General features: G+C 38.9%; 1 protein-coding gene across 2 annotated transcripts in view; it reads right to left on the minus strand.

The window, feature by feature from the left end:
• The window catches only part of PTPRO (protein tyrosine phosphatase receptor type O), a 241,280-nt gene that overhangs the window by 22,842 nt on the left and 199,291 nt on the right, over positions 1-19,147 (minus strand). The window contains exons 16-19 of one of the 2 annotated variants that reach the window (XM_040488819.1): positions 16,915-16,983; positions 14,481-14,564; positions 8,157-8,192; positions 4,838-4,919 (exon numbers count right to left, since the gene is read on the minus strand). In XM_040488819.1, coding sequence (XP_040344753.1) covers positions 4,838-4,919; positions 8,157-8,192; positions 14,481-14,564; positions 16,915-16,983 — 271 coding nt within the window. The remainder of the gene's footprint in view (positions 1-4,837; positions 4,920-8,156; positions 8,193-14,480; positions 14,565-16,914; positions 16,984-19,147) is intronic. The other variant, XM_040488820.1, reaches the window with a different exon arrangement.

Raw genomic sequence — 19,147 nt, forward strand, 5'->3', positions numbered from 1 at the left:
AGGTCTCCAGTGCACTGGATGGAGCACAGGAAAAAACAGCTGCAAACAGAAGCTATCAGAAATCAAAGATCATCTCTCATGAACTATGTGGCCAGGAGTGTAGCTAATCTTGACCTTTGCAACCACATTTCTGAACAAAAACGGTAAGGGCTTTCGCTAGCATCCTGCTCAAACCAATACAAAACACAGAAATTAATGGCAGAATGAGCAATATATGGTATGTCTCGTGGACGCTCACATTTCAAGCTCTAAAGTCTGGCTCTTCAAAACCTTTCCATATGAGACATATGAAAGGAGCACTTGAACTTAATCCCGGAGCTCCAAACCTCCTTAAGTAAAGATGTACAGTTTCATCAGAAGGATAATCAATGTTTCCAGGAGATCCAAAATCAGAGGCAGAGTGAAAAAAGAATGTATTTAGTGAGTGCAAATTAGCAAGTCATATAGCTTCATGTATGACTTATAGCCGTATTGGTAATATATGTAAATCCAGACATTAGTTTCAATTTGCATAATGCTTATAGATGATGTGATTTCTCAATATGTGTGTGATCTTTCAATGTCAGAATCAAAATGAATATAAAATATTAAGCATTCATAGAAACAGGACAAATAACTGTTCAGCTACTGAATTTAGTTAGACCAACGATTCAGCCATCTTGATACCCTCTTGGGTTCCTATTAGAGTAGGAAACCTTTTTTTTCCCTTAAGCTTTGATTATCAATTTCAGGAAAATCTGAGGGCTGCCCTGTGAAAGGTCTGACCTACATCCTGAAATCAGGTATGGGAGCATGAGTCTTTGGAAATAGCTGAGGCTATCCTGGCACGGAACCTGAGGATGTGGAGCCGGGTGGAGTTGGAGGCTGGCAGTGCCCGGGAGGCTGGAGAATGACAAAGGAAGTGAGTCAGGCCAATGGGTCACTGCCTGGGCAAACGTCAGCTCAGAAAATATAGCTGAGCCTGTGATTTAAAGCAGACTTCTGGAGGGGCACCTGGGTGTCTCAGTCGGTTGAGCATCCAACTCTTGGTTTCTGCTCGGAGCAGAGATACAACATGAGGGCATGGCACCAAATACATTACCTATTTGACCAACAATGTTCTAAGATATATGAAAAGAAAAAAGCTTCATAATAAATGAAGATACTAAATACTCCTTCAAATCATGGTCTAGTGGTTAATTTCATGTGTCTACCTGACCAGACTATATAGTGCTTTGTCAAATAGCAGCCTAGATGTTGCAGGAAGGTATTTTTTTTTTTTTTAATGTGATTAACATTTGAATCAGTGGGATTTGAGAAAGCAAATGACTCTCCATCAGTTGAAAACTCTCAGAGAAAAGACTGAGATCCCCTGAGAAGGAGGGAATTCTGCTTCCAGACTGCTTTGGGACTTGCGCAGCAACATCAATTCTTCCTGGGGTCCACAGCCTGCCCTGCAATTTTCAGACTTGCCAGCTCCCACAACTGTGTGAGCCAGTTCCTTAAAATAAGTCCATCTCTTTATATATATATTTCGTCTATTATATTATCATATATAGGATATAGGATATACATATTACAATAATTACATAAAATTAAATATATAATAATTACATAATGTAATAAACTTATGAAAGAATTATATTGATTTTTATATTGTATTAGCAGTTTTGTGTGTGTGTGTGTGTGTGTGTGTGTGTGTGTGTGTAAGTTTTACACCCAATGTCGGGCTTGAATTTATAACCCCAAGATCAAGAGTCACAAGTTCTGACAGAGCCAGTCAGGTACCCTTGCATTAGTGTTTATACATGTATATGTTTCCTATTGGTCTGTTTCTCTGGAGAACACTAATACCCATGAGTTAGAACGTGTGGATATTCCCTTGTCCTACATTTACTATTTCTCAAAGGAATACTATTGACCTGGGACAGTACTTTATTGTGCAAGACAGTCTCAGAGCAGAATATTTATCATCCCTGTCTGCTTTTCCATTGAATACTACTAGTAGCTTCCTTCTAAGTCATTATGAGAGCCAAAAATACTCCCACACCTTCCCAAACTCTCCCTAGGGGTAATCCCTGGTACTGGCCAGTTGAAAACCACTGCCTTAGTTCAGCCTACTCATTTTATGGATGAAAAAGTTGAGGTGATGAGTAATTGTGGCTTTTTTTCAACATTAGTTAATGCCAAAATGTTAGTGAGAATTAAGACTTTTGGATTCCCACTTTAGTACATTCCTGCCTCCTTTATTTATTTATTTTTTAAATTTTTTTAACGTTTATTTATTTTTGAGACAGGGAGAGACACAGCATGAACAGTGGAGGGGCAGAGAGAGAGGGAGACACAGAATCTGAAACAGGCTCCAGGCTCTGAGCTGTCAGGACAGAGCCTGACACGGGGCTCGAACTCATGGACTGTGAGATTGTGACCTGAGCCGAAGTCGGACGCTTAACCGACCGTGCCACCCAGGCGCCCCACATACCTCCTTTATAAGTCCTATGAAATAAGCCTGGATGTGTTCATTTATATATCGAAGATATCAAAGCTCTCAGCATGTTATAAATTAAACATTATCACATAAAATTTATTATTCCACTTTGAACAATTTTGAAGCACCTGAAGCTAGGATCTAATCACTTCTTGTGTGGTTCTCCCAGTGTCCTTTCTTTGTTTGGGATTAATGGTCTCCTTTGGTTTAGCCAAGTGGTTCCAGTAAGAGCTGTCCTGTTCTTACATGATTCCGCCCTCTCTGGCTGTGGTTAGTTTGAGTGGAAGTCACAACCCAGGTCAGCCAGTCAGAATTGGTTGTGAATTTTCAAACCCTGAATAAGAAGGAGAGTCAACAGTTCCCTTTGGAAATTGTGGAAACCAGCATGTGACACTCAGGGGTTGGTTTGTAGTGAAAGAAAGGGAGGCCAAACAGAGAGAGAAGCAGAAATGAGGAAAAAAATGAGGGTAGGGGGTGTCCCTGCAGGGGTGTGGCCTTTGGTTCCAACATACCTGAGACTGAGCTGCTTCCCTTTCCTCCCCCTACTGGAGCTCCGATTGTGATTCCTTTGATTACATGAGATAGCTCAGCCTCTTTTGAACAAATCCCCTCTTTCTTTGGTCTAGACTAGCTGGAATGCTGTGTCATTCACAAAAAAATCATCTTTCCTTTTTACCAGGAAACGGTAAAATTTGAATTGTCTTTATAGTGATGCAACCCAGCAGGACAATAATAGTCACACTGGGCTTTGATGGCACAAACCAGGAGGTACTGCTAAGTCTCCCAGCAAAGGCAGTGTCACCAAGGTAATATAATCCTGTAGGAATTAAGAGCTGGAGATTTCAATGAAGTTGAAAGTGTGCATGCATCCATCATAATTGCCATCATCATTATCAGAATTATCTAGACATTTATTTTTTCCTGAATTTTGGCTTATGCATTCTTATAGAAAGTCTCCTTTTTTCCTGAAATGCCCTCCTTGCCATAGATCTCCAGTTCACACAGAGTTTCTGTTCTTTGAGATACAGCATTGGTGTAGCATCTAACAGCCTCTTGTGTCCTTGCATGCAGTGGGTAACTGAGCTGGGCTCTGGGTAGAATTTTTAATGACACAGGGTGGTCGTTAGGGGGCTTTGTTTTTGATAATGTGTATGGTTCTTTTCCTTCTTAAATTCCCTCTTAGTATATCCACACCAGGACTCCTGCTGCTTCTCACAGACCTATGACATCCTAGGCTGATGAAGGGAGAGAAGAACTGAATATGAATAACGAGAAGAAAGCAGCTCCATTCGATGACCTGGTGTTTTCCATGAAAGAGAACCTAAGACGTTTCAAATAACACTTTCGAAAAGTCACTTTATCTTTTTCTTTCCCCTAGTCTCCTTGAATCACAGACCACCTGAGCCTTGCTGTAGGATCCTGAAGGATGAGGCCATCCAGACCATTAGGAGCTATGAAAAACATGGGAAAAAACCCCTGAGGACCAGTTACATTCCTCACACGGCTGAGATCTGAGGCTGACTCATTTCCATCTTCCCTGACATGGGGTCTTGGACTCAAAGAACATGCGTGCTTCAGAGAAAGGAGGTTTTGGCATTTTTCTCTTCTTCTACATTAACCACATATAACTCTTCCCCAATTTCCCCAGGAAAAGAAAAGGGAAACCTCACAAAAAAAATACAGTAAAACCTTGGATTGCAAGTAACTTGTTCTGCGAGTGTTCGGCAAGACGAGCAAACATTTCTCATAAGTTTCAACTTGATAAACGAGCGATGTCTTGTCATATGAGTAGTATGTGATGCTGGACGTCACATGATCACGACTGAGCCAATGGTTCTTGAAATTCACTTTGATATACGAGTGCTTTGGATTACAAGCATGTTTCCAGACTAAATTATGCTCGCAAACCAAGGTCTTACTGTATTCAGCAGAATGTCAGGAGTCCTATAGCTGTAAGAGCCCCACCCCAGTCTCTTCTATGCTCAGAAGACAAAGACATTTCGGCCACCACCTACCTTTACTGTGGGCCACGTGACGTAAGACATACACTAAAAATTCCCTGAAAGTGAAATTCTGTTTCAGGCCTAAATTCTCATCTTGCTTTTCCCTGCACTCTTGAATACACTGGTTTTTCGTGACGGCTTCTCTTATAACCATGTTTGTTCACCCCAAGACCTGCATCTGTTCTCTGCTTTCCTCACCCTGACTTGCAAAAGGCAAGATTAGACACTCCCAGCCCAATTACCACCCTGCCCGTTATGAACCATATCACGGGTAGTGCCCAATGAGCAGGAAAATGACATCAATGCCAATATGCCAATTCCCATGCCTTATCTATCACAGAAGGTGGGAAATACTTTATCCACTCACCTCAAATTGAAGAGAAAATTTATAGTCAGAGTCTTTGGCCATATCCTTGATGTAGGCATCAAAGTCATCCAGTTGAACTGGGCTTTATCAAACACAAAAAAATGTATGCTTTAAAAATCCTTTTGACAGGTATCCATTGTATTGCTTAATGCCATACTTTTCACACACGAACAATTTTCTTGGAGAAAAAAGAACTTTTACTTCTCCAAGTTTACCACTCACCATTTTTTTGTTGTTGTTGTTAAAGTTACCAGTCCCTAATATATTGTAATTAAAAAGTGGGCCTTGTAGGTTACACTTCCTTGAGATTGGAGAGACCTCTAGATTTTTAATTGGCTCTTACTCTAGCAATAAAATATCATATATATGCATACTCATATACCCACATGTATATAATGTTGTTTCTAGAAAGCTCTGATTTATGGGAAAGAACAAAGGATTCGAGCCTGAAGAACTGCTTGAGTTATGGTTTTTCTTTATTTACTGTGTGATTATGGAGAATTTACCTAACTCTTGTAAGATTCAACATTATCATCTATAAAATACTATGGTCCTACTTACCTTATAAGGTTGACATAGTATGTTAAAGAACTTTCTAAATTTAAACAGCTTTACAAGTATAAGGCCTTGTACTGCCAGCCTCGCCAGAAAGCTTTTAGTGCCTCACTCTTAGAGAGCCAGGTTTAGAGGCTTGTGTATCTATAAAAGTGTCAAAATGGTTCAAAGGTACAATCAGGTAACACCTCTGAGTTTACATTTCTGCATCTGTAGCAGAAGTTGTCACCTCTTGCCTTCTTCTTTTCATGAATAAGAATTACATTTTATTTCCTATAGTTTGCTGTAGCTGCTTTTCCTTTCCAGAGCCTACCAATACCAACCTGTTCTCTCAGCTTCTGCAGGATGCTGTACTCTGTCATCTATTTCGAGCCTTTTCACCCTGGCAGGATCCATCCAGCCCACCTTTCCCTTAATCTTGTTGCCAATTACTCCATTTACATCATCTACCTGTGGTCTTAGGTCTTATTAGCCAATACATAATATCTAATAGATATTTGTTTCAAGTTGTTGATTAGCCAATCTGATAGATTATGTTAAGAATTTAGTAGATTTTAAAGGGCATTATACCTGCCAGAGGCACATTTAAACCCTAATGGTTTCACTAAATAATATTAATGACTTGTATCCATAAAACACATGACGGTACATATATTCGCATATGGTATCTTGCTCAGTTGACCCCTGAGGTACACATGGGCAACATTAGCCCCATGCTTCAAGTGAGGGAGCCAAGGCTAAGTAAGTCAAGCAAATAGTCCAAGATCACATGGCTCTCAGCGGTAGACTAGCATGCAGGGAGAATGCTTTCTGGTTCAAAGCTGTTCCTACTCCAAACTTGCTATCCTTCCAAAAGAATGGCTATACATGGGGCTCCTGTCCTGGAATGAACTCCATCAGACCTGCACTCTCTGGCTTTTGTCTTTGAGCAGTGCATTGACCTTCAGATTAGATTTACGATTCTAGTTTTCATCCTGTTACCAGGAGAATGGAGGCACAATAGGGAAGGCGATCTGAGAAAATATTTCTGAATTAGAAAAAGCAAAAGGAAAAGAGAGACAGAGGAAGGGCCAGGAAATAGAAGGATGAACATCAGGGAGAGGAGGAAGATGGTAAGGAGAAGCAAAAGAAAGCTGGGAGAGAGCAGAGATGAGGAGAATAAAGGTTTAGAGGGAAAAGGGAGAGGAGGAGGTAAAGCAAAGGAGTGTTGAAATGAAGGTAGGTGGAGATAGGAAAGGGGAGCCATGGGGACATGGTGCGGGGGCTTTGGGAGTGAAAGAGAAAGGGTACAGAGACGGCAAATGGAAATGTGGGGCGGGAGAGTCCCTGGAGAACTGGCTTTTGGAGAAGGAGGGAGGATTAGAAAAGAAACGAGAATCGGGAAGGAGGAAGCTGGTTTGACGTGAGTTTGGGGCCTGTGGGCAGGTTCTACCACACCGACACTCTACCCAGACTGTTGTCCACACCCTCCTTCTCCTCCTCCTCTCTGCTGAGCCTTGGGAAAAGCAAGCCTGATAGAATCTCCCCTTTTGGTCCAGAGACCCTGTCCTCTAAACACTCTAGTCTATGCCTTTCTACCTTACTTAACAACCCAGCCAAGAACTTTGGGCAATAAATTCTTCCTATTTCTGTCGAATCATTCTTTCCAGGTGATGGTACCTCTCTTCTGTGTTAGTTACTCTCATCTCTCCTGCATCAGTTGCTGTATACCAATGGACCGCATACTGATTTGAAATAGATTTAGGAAAAAATTATTCTGTTATCTATATGTGCCCCCCCCCAAAAATCTATATGTCACGAAATGCTAAACAAATATTTTTATGTCCAAATTTTTTTGGTATTATGTATTCCATTAGCATGAATGCCATAGATTTGGCCGGAACCCCCAATTGCCTCCTATTAAGTCATCAATATTTTATCCAAGGCAAGAATCAAGGATGAACTCTATGTATGGAAATATTCCACTTTTTATATTCAGCGTTTGAACCAATGGCCCAGAGGTGACAATCTAATTAGGCTTTTGAAATCAACCGACGGTTAATTTTTGCCCATCAAAATCTTAATTCTTATGATTTAGCAGTTCAGTAGATAAGTGAAACCATAGGCTGGCTACAGTAATTATTCTTTTCTATTTATTATAAAGATTTCCAGAGACAGCATTTCTCAAAGTAATTATTATAATATCAAATAGAGTAAAAGCTTTTCCCTGCACTACACACAGAATTTCAAAGTACAAACCAGTAAAGGTTTTTGTACAACTTTGATGTAGCTAACTATTAGACATTTTCTAGATTGAGAATGGCAGATAGCTTTCTATGAAAGGCTTTTATAATTCCTAACAACCCATTCTTTACCAGTTTTCATATGATGATTTTCCTTATTCCTAACTTGGTTTTTGTGATATGCTTTCTTAGTGATCACTGACACCAACACATAATAGTTTAGACGTTGTAGGTACACATTTGCCTCTTTCTTAAGCATCTCCTCTATTTGAAGACAAGCAATTGTTTTAATTTGCAAAGTTAAGATCATTATGAAGACCTTTTTTAAATAAACTATTTTTAAAGGAAGTAGTAAGAAAAACTTAAACGTATTGTATATTTCAAAGTTTTATGGATTGGATCTTAAATGTTTTCACCACAAAAAGGAAACAATAATTATGTGACATGATGGAGATGTTGGCTAAATGCTATAATACATCGCACAATTTACATTTACACAATGTTACATGTCAGTTATATCTTAATGATAAAGAACAACTTACTTAGTCAGTTTCCTCTTCTTTAAACCATTTTTACTCCTGAGAATTAAAAAAAAAAAAAAAAGACAAGTTTATCTGAGCAAAAGAATTGATTGACATAATGATTAAATTTGAAGAGCTTTAAATAATTATATCAGGCTCCGCAATTTTATTTAATTTTCATTAAACATTGTCTCCATTTTGTTTAATTACTTTTCCTTAAATGAGAAGATAATGATACTAATTTCAGATTCATTTTGTAAAAACCCTGTTAGATTGCAGGAACATCCTGCATTTTAGGTTTCCGATTTGCCAAATACCGAATTCTAGAAATGTAATTTCTTACTACTAGTGGTTAAATTGCTGAAGTATTTTTATAAATATACATAGAAGTACCTACTGCTTGAATACTCCAGGCTCTACAGACAAGAAGGAAAGAGTTGGGGAATAAAATGGAGAACTAATGTCTAGGAGGGTAGACATGTTGGTTGTCAAAGACTAAAAGAACCTTTGGACATTTTCCCTGGGAACATGAGTGTGCTATCAGTTTTGGCATGCATCTTACAGAATTCTATGATGGTGCTGTTCTTATTCAATCTTGAATTTGTTTTTTTTAAGTTTATTTATTCATTTTGAGAGAGGCAGAGACAGTGTGAGTGAGGAAGGGGGAGAGAGAAAGGAGAGAGAGAGAATCCCAATCAGGCTCAACATGGGGCTCGAACCCACAAAGCCGTGAGATCATGACCTCAGCTGAAACCAAGAGTCGAATTTTTGAGCTAGTTTTTTAAGCTATCTGAAGACTTGGACCTATTACTTACTAGTTCTTAATTCATTACTATTCTGTAAGCTCAAACACATGCAATGTTAATGTGTGCTTCAGTTAATTACATTTTAGGGGCTATTTAGAGTAATTGTTTCAACCAATAAGTCAGATAACTGACCTAAGCTAGGGAATGCTAACATGCTATCTGATGAAACACTTCATTCCTGTGTATTGATATGACTGAGGGCTAGCAACAATTTTTACAAGTAATTTCCCAAGGTCTTTAAATATTGATGGAAGCACCCAAACTTCCTGAAAATATACAATCTATAGTAAATAACCAGTTGTGACCTGAGTGCTCTCATGTGCCCAAATATTTATTTATACTGAAATTGTGAATGTTTGGATACCTTCATTTCTAGAAAGGCTTTAGCAGAATGAAGCCCTGCTTCTTCTGTGCTCTCATAGTACTTTGTCGATGGAGTATTTCTCATGATGTCTATCAGCTGCATATGTGCTCCTTTCTAGACAGTCCTTCCCCCCCCACCCCCCGAGCTGAGCACAGTTCATAGAACACGTGGTGGTGCTCAAAAAATCTTACTTGATTGGACGGAAACAAAACATCTTTGTGGGGTGCTTGGGTGGCTCCATCAGTTAAGCGTCTGACTCTTGATTTCAGCACAGGTCAAGATCTCTCAGTTCATGAGATCAAGCCCCGTGTTGGGCTCTGTGCTGGGCATGGATCCCGCTTGGGATTCTCTTTCTCTCTCTCTGCCCCTCCCCCGCTGGCACGTTCACACGCTCTCCCTCTCTCAAAATAAATAAACACTAAAAAAAAATCTTTGCCATGTTGCCCTCACAGTTTTACTCAATGATTCAATTAGGAATTTGATGTTAGACTTGGGAAATGGAACTGGTGGGTGGAGAGGAAGTAATAAGGGTAGGGAATGTAGGGAAATTTCCATAAAGGCAAATGGTGTTTCTTGTTTTCATTTTCTGGTTTCAGGTAGTTTTTACTTCTTCCCACTTCTGAGTGATGACAATCCATTCCACAGCTCATGTCTTATTTTTTTCTCCCTCATCCTCTGTCTTCCATACTTGAGATTTAGCGGGAAGACACATTACAGTTTTTACTTTGCCCCCCCCCGCCCTCAAAAAGCCACTGTAATGTTGGACAGGGCTGTATCATCTAAGCATTTTAGAACTTAAAAGAATACCTTCTGAATAATGTTTACTCAGCTCTTGTGAAGGTAGCGGAGTTAACTTTAGGAATCCCACAATGACTTCATGTAGTAGAAGCTAATTAATTTGGTGCTTTGTGACACAGGAATGTTAGCTTAGATAGCTAACAGTTTGGCGAAGTCAGGAGGCTGCCCAACATATTTTGTGATTGGGAGTGAAAAAACAAACAAACAAACAAACCCAAACCTCAAGCTTTCTTATCCAAGCAGACTTTAAGGGAAACTTGGAAAAAACAAATGTCTGTGGAGAGTGACGCTGAATACATTCAGTGCTGAAATATTAAGCTGCTACTATTCAACAGCTGTATGGAAGCCTGGTTCGTGGAAGAGAGGCCCTTTTTTTTCTTTCAATCTCATTCATTGATTGAATTAACTTTTACATATAATGTAAAATTCCACCACATGGTTTGAATGACTTATTGTGTCAAGTGTATTTTTACGTGTTTATGTTCAGGATTTGTGTACAATCTTTACGTTTTGCTTAGATTTTGCTGAAATCCCAAAGATTTCAAAGGATCCTTATATCCTCAGGCTGTGGGATAAGGACAGGGCTGAATTATGAGACTCCCCGGCAACGCTGATAGAACGTTCCTATGTTTTCCATTGCTGTGCTAATTCTAAGACTACAATCAGGGGACAATTCACTTTTGAACATGTAAGTTAAGCTTTTGCCAGCCATTTTAACCTCAGGACATTATGGAAAGAACTAGCTTGTGTGTGTGTGTCACAGTGAACATCTGAGGTGATGTTAGGGTATCATCTTGTCATTGCAAAGTATTTTTTTAATAGAAGTGATAACACCCATCAGACATGCAGAATATATGCATACACAGCCATGCACATCTTTTAATCTTCTCTTTCACTTATATTAGGTAAGGTTCAAAATCCTGATGACTTCAAGAAGTTAAGACGCATAAGTTCTTCATGGTTATGACATCTTGGAAAGCCAACTAGACTGGAATTCATTGCAAAGGAGAATACAAAGCATGGCAGAGACATGGGATTTATAATGGCCACAAACAAACAAACAAACAAACAAGCAAACAAACATCCACCTCCAACATAAACCCCAAACAGTCTAAATGTCCCCAATGTCATAAGCTCTACTTACTCTTTCATAGGTTAAATGGAAATCATCCCCAAAACTTAAAAAGGTGTTTAGAGTTGTATCATTCTCTGAATAAAGTGTGCAAAAACCACGAGTAAAGCCGAGCAGTTTAAACTAAATGTTGCTTCACCCTTAAAATGACAACTGTTGAGAATTTAGAGCAACCAGATGAATACTTGAGTAGAGCATGAGGTGACTATGGCCTTAGAGAGAGAGAGAGAGAGAGAGAGAGAGAGAGAGTAGTAACAGTGAATCCAGATGGAGCTAGTCTGAATGAAATGGTTTTCTCTGACTAGGAAACATGATCTGAGATGACTGTAGCCAGAAATCCTGGCAGAATACCATGTTGAGACTAAGCCACCTGGGCATTGGTGCTCTGCCCTGGTTTTTCTACCACCCTGGGACAGATTTGAGCAATACCATGAGCCAGAAAGAGTCCCTTGATTTCCACACAAACCACTCATCCAGAGGACTTTACAAAATGATCAGGAACGTCTATTTCCATGAAGTTGGTAGTTTAGGGAAGAATCAGGGTATGTGTGAGGAAGGAGGCGGGGCAGGTGGCTCTGTTACTTCTAGAGTAGGTGAAATGTGAAGACGAACCATGTGGAGAGGATTAACAATGGCTATTTAGCAGGGAAAAATATCCACGAGTTACTAGATGAGGAGAAAAGTAGCGAACAGTAGGGAATTCGGGTGGCTTTGTGAGTACTGAGGTAGCTGTACCCGAAAAAAAGCAAGGATAATGTATTTTATTTCTTTTATTTATCTCACACAGCATAAGCCAAAGGCTGAAAGCATAGTTTATGTTCAGTCCATGTTCATTGGTTGATATGCGTGTGGTTTACTGAAAGTGACAGAGAGCTGGGGGCTCTACGTTTTGCCTTCTCTTCTCACATGGAGATAACCATTTCCAGTCTCAAGACCATTCTTCTAAAAACTACTGAAGGGTTTTTTAAAAACAATAAATAGGGGGCACCTGGGTGGCTCAGTTGGCTAGGCATCTGACTCTTGGTTTCGGCTCAGGTCCTGATCCCAGGGTCTTGAGATCAGGCCCCGTGTTGGCATCTGTGCTGGGCATGGAGCCTGCTTAAGGTTCTCTCTTCCTCCCTCTGCTCCTCTCCCCATTCTCTCTCTCTCTCTCTCTCTCTCTCTCTCTCTCTCTCAAAAAAAAAGGATTTTTTTTAAACAACCAACAGACAAAACTACTGAATGGTTCCCCCCCGCCCCCCAACTTGGGTCTAGTGCTATTTGACCAGTACTATAAGTAGCAGACCCTAAAGGGTTTGTTGGAATTTGAAGATGCATTTATTAAGGGGACCTATTAACAAAGGCATGCAAAAATACATAGGCCTGATATAAGCTTAAAAAACAGACTGTGGGAAAGTCAGAGAATTAAACAGAGAAATTTATAGGGTAGCATATGCAGCTTTCTTTCTTTTGTTTTAATTGAGATCTGTGGAGGGTACTTTAAGGGTATTGACTACAATTGGTCTGATGATAGGTAGAATACTTGAGAATGATTAATAGATGTTGAGTAAAAATTGATGCATATGTTGAAGGTCAAAATGGAATTTATACGCACTATTTGTACCTGAATGCTATCTGATGTCAAATACTTAAAATATTGTGTTGGGTATAGTGAAGCCCTATACTAAAAACTGTTATTAAAACCAACTTAGAGGGGCCCCCAGGTGGCTCAGTTGGTTAAGTGTCCAACTCTTCATTTTGCCTCAGGTTGTGAGATCTGATCTCTTATGGTTGTGAGATCGAGCACCGAGTTGGGTTCCACAATGGGTGAGAAGCCTGCTTAAGATTCTCTCTCTCTCTTCCTCTGCCCCTCCCCTGCTTGCGTGCATGAGCACACACACGCGTGCACATTTTTCCTCTCTCAAAATCAATCAATCACTCAATCAATCAATCAAGTTAGAATAACAGCAAATGGTCCTCATCATCCAGAACATTCCTCTGATTTCCTTACTTAACACATCATGCCTAGTGTACTTCAACAGCTTTCCTCTAGTCTCTCTTTTAAAAAAAAGAAAAATGCAAATTCTGGTATAAACAATCTCTACTGTGAGGAAGTCCTTTTTTGTATTTCTTCCATTACAACTCAAAACCTTACCTTGCTAGCTGTATTTATTCTGTCCTTGGAGAAACTGAAGAACATTTAATCAATTGTCTTTTTGAATACATAACTCTACAGATTGCTTTTCGCCTTTTACTCTTTCCCTATTCCCCCCTGCCCATGCACCATTTTTCCAGTTCATGAACTATTTTTATTGCTTTTTTCTGAGTCCTTCTGAAGTTGTCCAGATACCTGGATCTGCCTGTACATAATTTAGTACCTAAACACCATGGATATTTCAGGACAATGATTTTTGGTTTTGGTCAGGAAACCACTACTTTTTTCCTGTGGCTCAGGAAAGGGAATAGATCCTTCTAGATACATTAGCCTGAGATTTCAAGATGATGATGATGATGATGATGATGATTATATTTTATAAAAACTGAAAAAATACTCTTTTGAGATTTGACTATTAAAAATATTTACAAGTTAAGAAAATAAGAATTTAAAGGAAGCTGCTTTTTACAGAGGAAAGAATAGATTTCAGAGAAACCTGGATTTGGAACCTGGATATTTTAGATGGTAATATGATGTTAAGATAATCTCCTTAAGAGATTCCTTGGCATATTTCTAAGATGGGGCTGATAATACTCTCTGCAGAGTTGTGGGGACAATTAAATAAGATAATTATACAAAGAGGCTTGCAAATAGCCAGTAGTTCAATATTCACTGAGTTAGCATTAACTACGAAAACACTGAGACCCCAAACACAGTACAGTATTCTTGGCTCTCTACCTTCATGCATTTCTTCGTTGTTGGAAACAGAGTTCTCTAATGGATGGAGATGGTAAGGAAAATGGGAAGCATCATCTACTAAGATAAGAAGCCAATGCATTGATTGAATGAAGAAACAAATGACTAGTAATAAATGGAAGAAAAGCTTGCCAAGAACATCCCAAGAAGAAAATTTTAATTGGGAAACCAATATAGGTATAGGCCATCTTGGTACCATTAACTACTTTAATCCATTTCAAGACATGAGTCATAATTTCAGATGCTGCCAAACACATAAAATAATTAAAAAGAATTTTTCCTTTTTGTTTTACTTCTGGAGGGCTAACTTTATAGACTTTGTGTTAGGTAAACAGTAAAAAAAAAAATCACTTACCAAGGATTAATATAAAATGCCAAAAGATAATCAGTCCAAAGACATGAGGGTAGCAGGGTTAAGAAAGCAAATATACTCCTACGCCTGTGAGCATTAATAGATAACAGATGTAAAGATGAAAAAGTGGCAAGAGTTAGTAGCATAAACTGTGAACAGATATCAGTAAATTACCTACGAAGATCAATTAAAATGACAAGCATCTTAATTATGATTAAATATTATTCCATTCTGTGAAACTTAAACGTGAGGGCTTAAGTGCTATCATATTGCCAAAATCAGTTTGATTCGCACACATCCATATTGTAATCAGATACATTTCTTTCAACTTCTGTTGTGTCAATTAGTCTGCTATTAGGTGATTACATTTTACATCAGTTAAATGAGACTCTTCAATGCCTCATTAGCTAGCTCCGGTCTTATTCTTGGGTATTATTACCCTTGCAATGCTTAAACCTCTTTTAAGGAACCATTATAACATCATTTGATAGCTAACAGCAGCTCGTGGGAGGAAATATAAACCGTCAATTTGTGCGTATACTGATTTTGACAAAGACTCCAAGCTTCTGGGACACATTCTTACAAAGCTGCACGCCTAGGTATGACTTTCTATATTATTTTTAGTTTAAATTAATACCTTCTTTCTGAAAAATAACCCTTAAAACAGAGCTATGGTATGACACTCAGGTATCATTTTTCAAGACAAGGAGCTCAGCAAACTGCCTGTTCTGGAATCTGACTGATACTCAGCTGAGTGAGAACAAAATTATTTCATTTTACTTTTAACTTCTCATTCAGACTGTTGATTTTAAAAAGTGTGTTTTGAATACAATTTCAGGTATTCAAACCACCTGCAAAATAGAACATTCATTAATGTGGATTTTAAACTGCCCTATGGCTGCATCTATAACTATTCTGAGAATTAGTGGGGGGAAATGGCATCACCTTGTCACTCTAGTTACTGCAAATTCCCACTGAGATATCTATTTTGTCAGCCAGGAAATGCTGGTGTGCTGGCAAACTATCTTTGCCAAGAGCTGGTGGAGAATTTTCTAGATTTTCTAGAAAGGTCCTGAAGTGAATTCTTTTTTTGCCTCAGCTCTCCTATAACTGGTCTCTCATATTCTATCCATTGTGAGTGATTGTGTAGTCAGTCAATACATAGGTACATAGGTGTCCTGAATCGCCAAGTATAACTGGGCCAATTTCTACATGGGCTGCTCGTCACTGCTTTGTGACTGAGCCTTTTTAAAGGGTGAGCTAGACCAGAAACACGCATCAGTGAATTCGTTTCTTAATCTTGGCAAGAGTGTTAATGTATTCGAACAAACCTAGAAATGTTTACTAACTTTTCACCATCGAGGGGTTATGGGTTCTTTTTCTTCATAGTTAGCAAAAATCCATTCAGGCTAAAATTTAAAAATAGCATGGCATATTGTCTTGTTAAAAAGAATCCTATTTCAACTAGACTTTCAACTGCTAGATGCCCACTCAGGGAAGCAGAATTTATATTTCAGTTAAAGCCCTCCCTCTTTCATTGATTCCGTAAAGTTTCTAGTCTCACCTAACTATTTCTTTAAGATCACCATTTTGGGGGATTTGGAAAACAAGAAAAAAAACCTCAGATCTCTTACAGGGATTAACATGAAATGTATACATTTAAATAAATGTGCTTTGCATGGTCACTTGCAAAAGAAACAAAGTAGATCCTGTAAGCAGTGCTGGCTCCATTTTAAATGGTTACTTCATTAGCAATTTTGTTAGGCATCCATTGCAGTGGAGAGGATCATTAATTCTCATCTATCACTGTTAAAGTATAATGTCAAGCAATTTAATCTCCTGACAATGCTTTCTTAATTCTGAAAATACCTCCTCCCTCCAGGTCCTTAATATGCCAGCAGGCGGAAAAAAATGAGGCCATGTTTTCCTATGGGACTTTACTTGCCCTTGAGATTTATTTACCTGTAAGTGTAACAGTTGAGAGCCCTGGGCTGTACACGTCTACTTGACTTTTGAACAAAAGGTGGTGGCTCACATTCCCGGGCACTGAAGTGTCAGTTTGAGATAGAGATGCTGCTCTGTCACATGCTGCTTCTGTGGGGTCTGTCCCGTGCCTTCGGCTGCCACCTGTTCAATGTGGGTCTTGCACTTACGCCCTTCCTTAGCTATGGGCTACATTCATGACTGCGTTAGTCCTTTGATTAATATAGTAAATACTGAGCAGACTAAGACATTTTCTCTACTTTGTGACTACAGTAAACTTATATGAACTTAGTGTAGTTGGTGAAGAAAATCTAACCTTCAAAGTCCACTATCACCGAAATTGTGAAAGGATAATCAGACAAAACCATTTATCCGCAAAAGATAGTAAAATAAAGTTGGAGGCACACACAGTATAGATAAGCTGTCTAGAGGCTTATTCCAAAATAATGCTCACCAATTGTATGGAAGCTTTCCATCCCTCTCCAAAGATGCAAAATTGACAAAAGTTCCTGCTCCACATTCCCTGTTTGGAAGGAACCACAAAATTAGGTTACTGCTTGACAGAGCACTCTTTTACCTTGATATAATAGAGAGCCTTTACTGGTTTATCATGACAGCATTAAATTTACAAAGGGGGGGGGCGCCTGGGTGGCTCATCCGATTAAGCATCCAGCTGTTAATTTTGGCTCAGATCATGATCTCACAGTTCACTTCATGAGATAGAGCCCCATGTCGGGCTCCATACTGACAGCCCAGAGTCTGCTTGGGATTCTCTCTCTCCCTCTCTCTCTGCAACCCCTTCCCCCCATGCTCACTCTCTCTCTGCAAAAGAAAAAAAAACAGCTTAAAAAACATCTAAGTTCCATGTACTTCTCTTTCACATGCAATGCAAAATAGAAAGATAAAATAATTTTTCATAAGGTTGCACATGCCCAAGTCATTTGAAGCCAAAAGGATTTGTTTTCAATCCTTTCCAAAAGGCACTCATGATCCTAGCTTAAATCTCTCTCTCTCTTTTTTTTTTTTTAGTGTTTACTTATTTATTTAGAGAGAGAGTGAGCATAAACAGGGAGAGAGAGAGAGAGAGAGAGAAAATCCCAAGTAGGCTCTGTGTTGTCAGCGTGGAGCCTGATGTGTAACTCGATCTCATGAACCATGAGAAGATGACCTGAGCTGAAATCAAGAGTCAGATGCTTAATCGACTGAGCCACCCAGGCACCCCAATCCTAATATAAAGCTTTGAACTGTTTGGGGCATATTTTTTACAAAGCCTCCTAGACCGAGGGTTTTCTGTTTTCAGCACATATTCTTTGTGGGGTTTTGTTTTTATAGCATTTAAATTTCCTCTCTAAAATGATGGTGGATCAAGTTGGATTTTTTTTCCTCCAAAAATTTCTCCTCACGTTGGGATGTCCATGTGATGTATCAATTGAGATAAGAGTATAAAAAATGATACATATTGAAATAGATTGGCTTATGCAGTGCCTCTTGTCCAGAATGTTGCTTATTAATCTGCCAGTAGAAAATACTGTTAAAGTTGTTGTAAAGTTTTTTTCCCCGGAAGTGGAGGTAAAAAGTAAACATATTCTCATGCCTTCTCCACCTTTGCCTAATGTCAATGGATAAACAACACAGCTTACTGGGCTCATGCATCTCATTTTCCCCCCTATATGAAATTGATTGACTTATTCAGAACTGAAGAAGGGATTTTGACATTACTGGCACATGTACTAATCACTTTAGTTACCTGCCTGCTCTTATTACAGTGTTCTAAAAACATTTTTCTTCTCTTTTTTAAAAAAAATTGTTTTAAGTTTATTTATTTATTGTGTGTGTGTGTGTGTGAGAGAGAGAGAGAGAGCAGGGGAGGGGCAGAGAGAGAGGGAAAGAGAGGATCCCAAGCAGGCTCTCAGCTGTCAGCACAGAGCCAGATGAGAGGCTTGAACTCACAAACCGTGAGATCACGACATGAGCCAAAACTGAGTCGGACACTCAACCAACTGAGCCACCCAAGTGCCTGGAACATTTTTCTTCTTTGAATACACTAATATATTGTTATATCACATTGTGCTATAAATTAGACACCATCAATTAATTTTCCTATGTCAATTTCTTATATATAGGATTTACTTTACCTTATAATTCAAATGTTCTTACTCTGGGGGTTAAGGATAGAATTTAGGGCTCTAGAACATAGTGGGGGAAAAGTTCATCTTTAATTTCACCACCTCTAAACTTCTAACTGAAATTCAGCAATTCCTTCAACTATTAGAGTAGGCAACAAGCCACAATAATATCATCAGTACTGATGAGATGAGATCGCTAAACCATAGAAACTGCAGACATATTTCCATAATGAACCTGCTGCAGATATTGAAATATTGTTCATATTCATCACTCTGATGAAATTATGAGAGTTATTGGACATCTTACGCAATATTATCGTACTATATATTATCTATTTATAAAAAAGCATGTAAAGCATATTTAAAAATAGTCTGATGACCATATTTTAATATAATTAATTTCTTTTTAATCCTATGTATTTCATTTTATGCACTTAAAAAGAAAGCATTATTCTTGGAAGAGATCCACAGGCTTAATCAGACTGCCAGAAAAGATCGCAGCACAAAAAAAATGTTAAGAATCTCTGCTCGCGGGGCGCCTGGGTGGCGCAGTCGGTTAAG

This window comes from Herpailurus yagouaroundi, unplaced genomic scaffold (assembly GCF_014898765.1).
Source record: "Herpailurus yagouaroundi ecotype Mexico unplaced genomic scaffold, PumYag 166, whole genome shotgun sequence".
Lineage (NCBI taxonomy): Eukaryota > Metazoa > Chordata > Mammalia > Carnivora > Felidae > Herpailurus > Herpailurus yagouaroundi.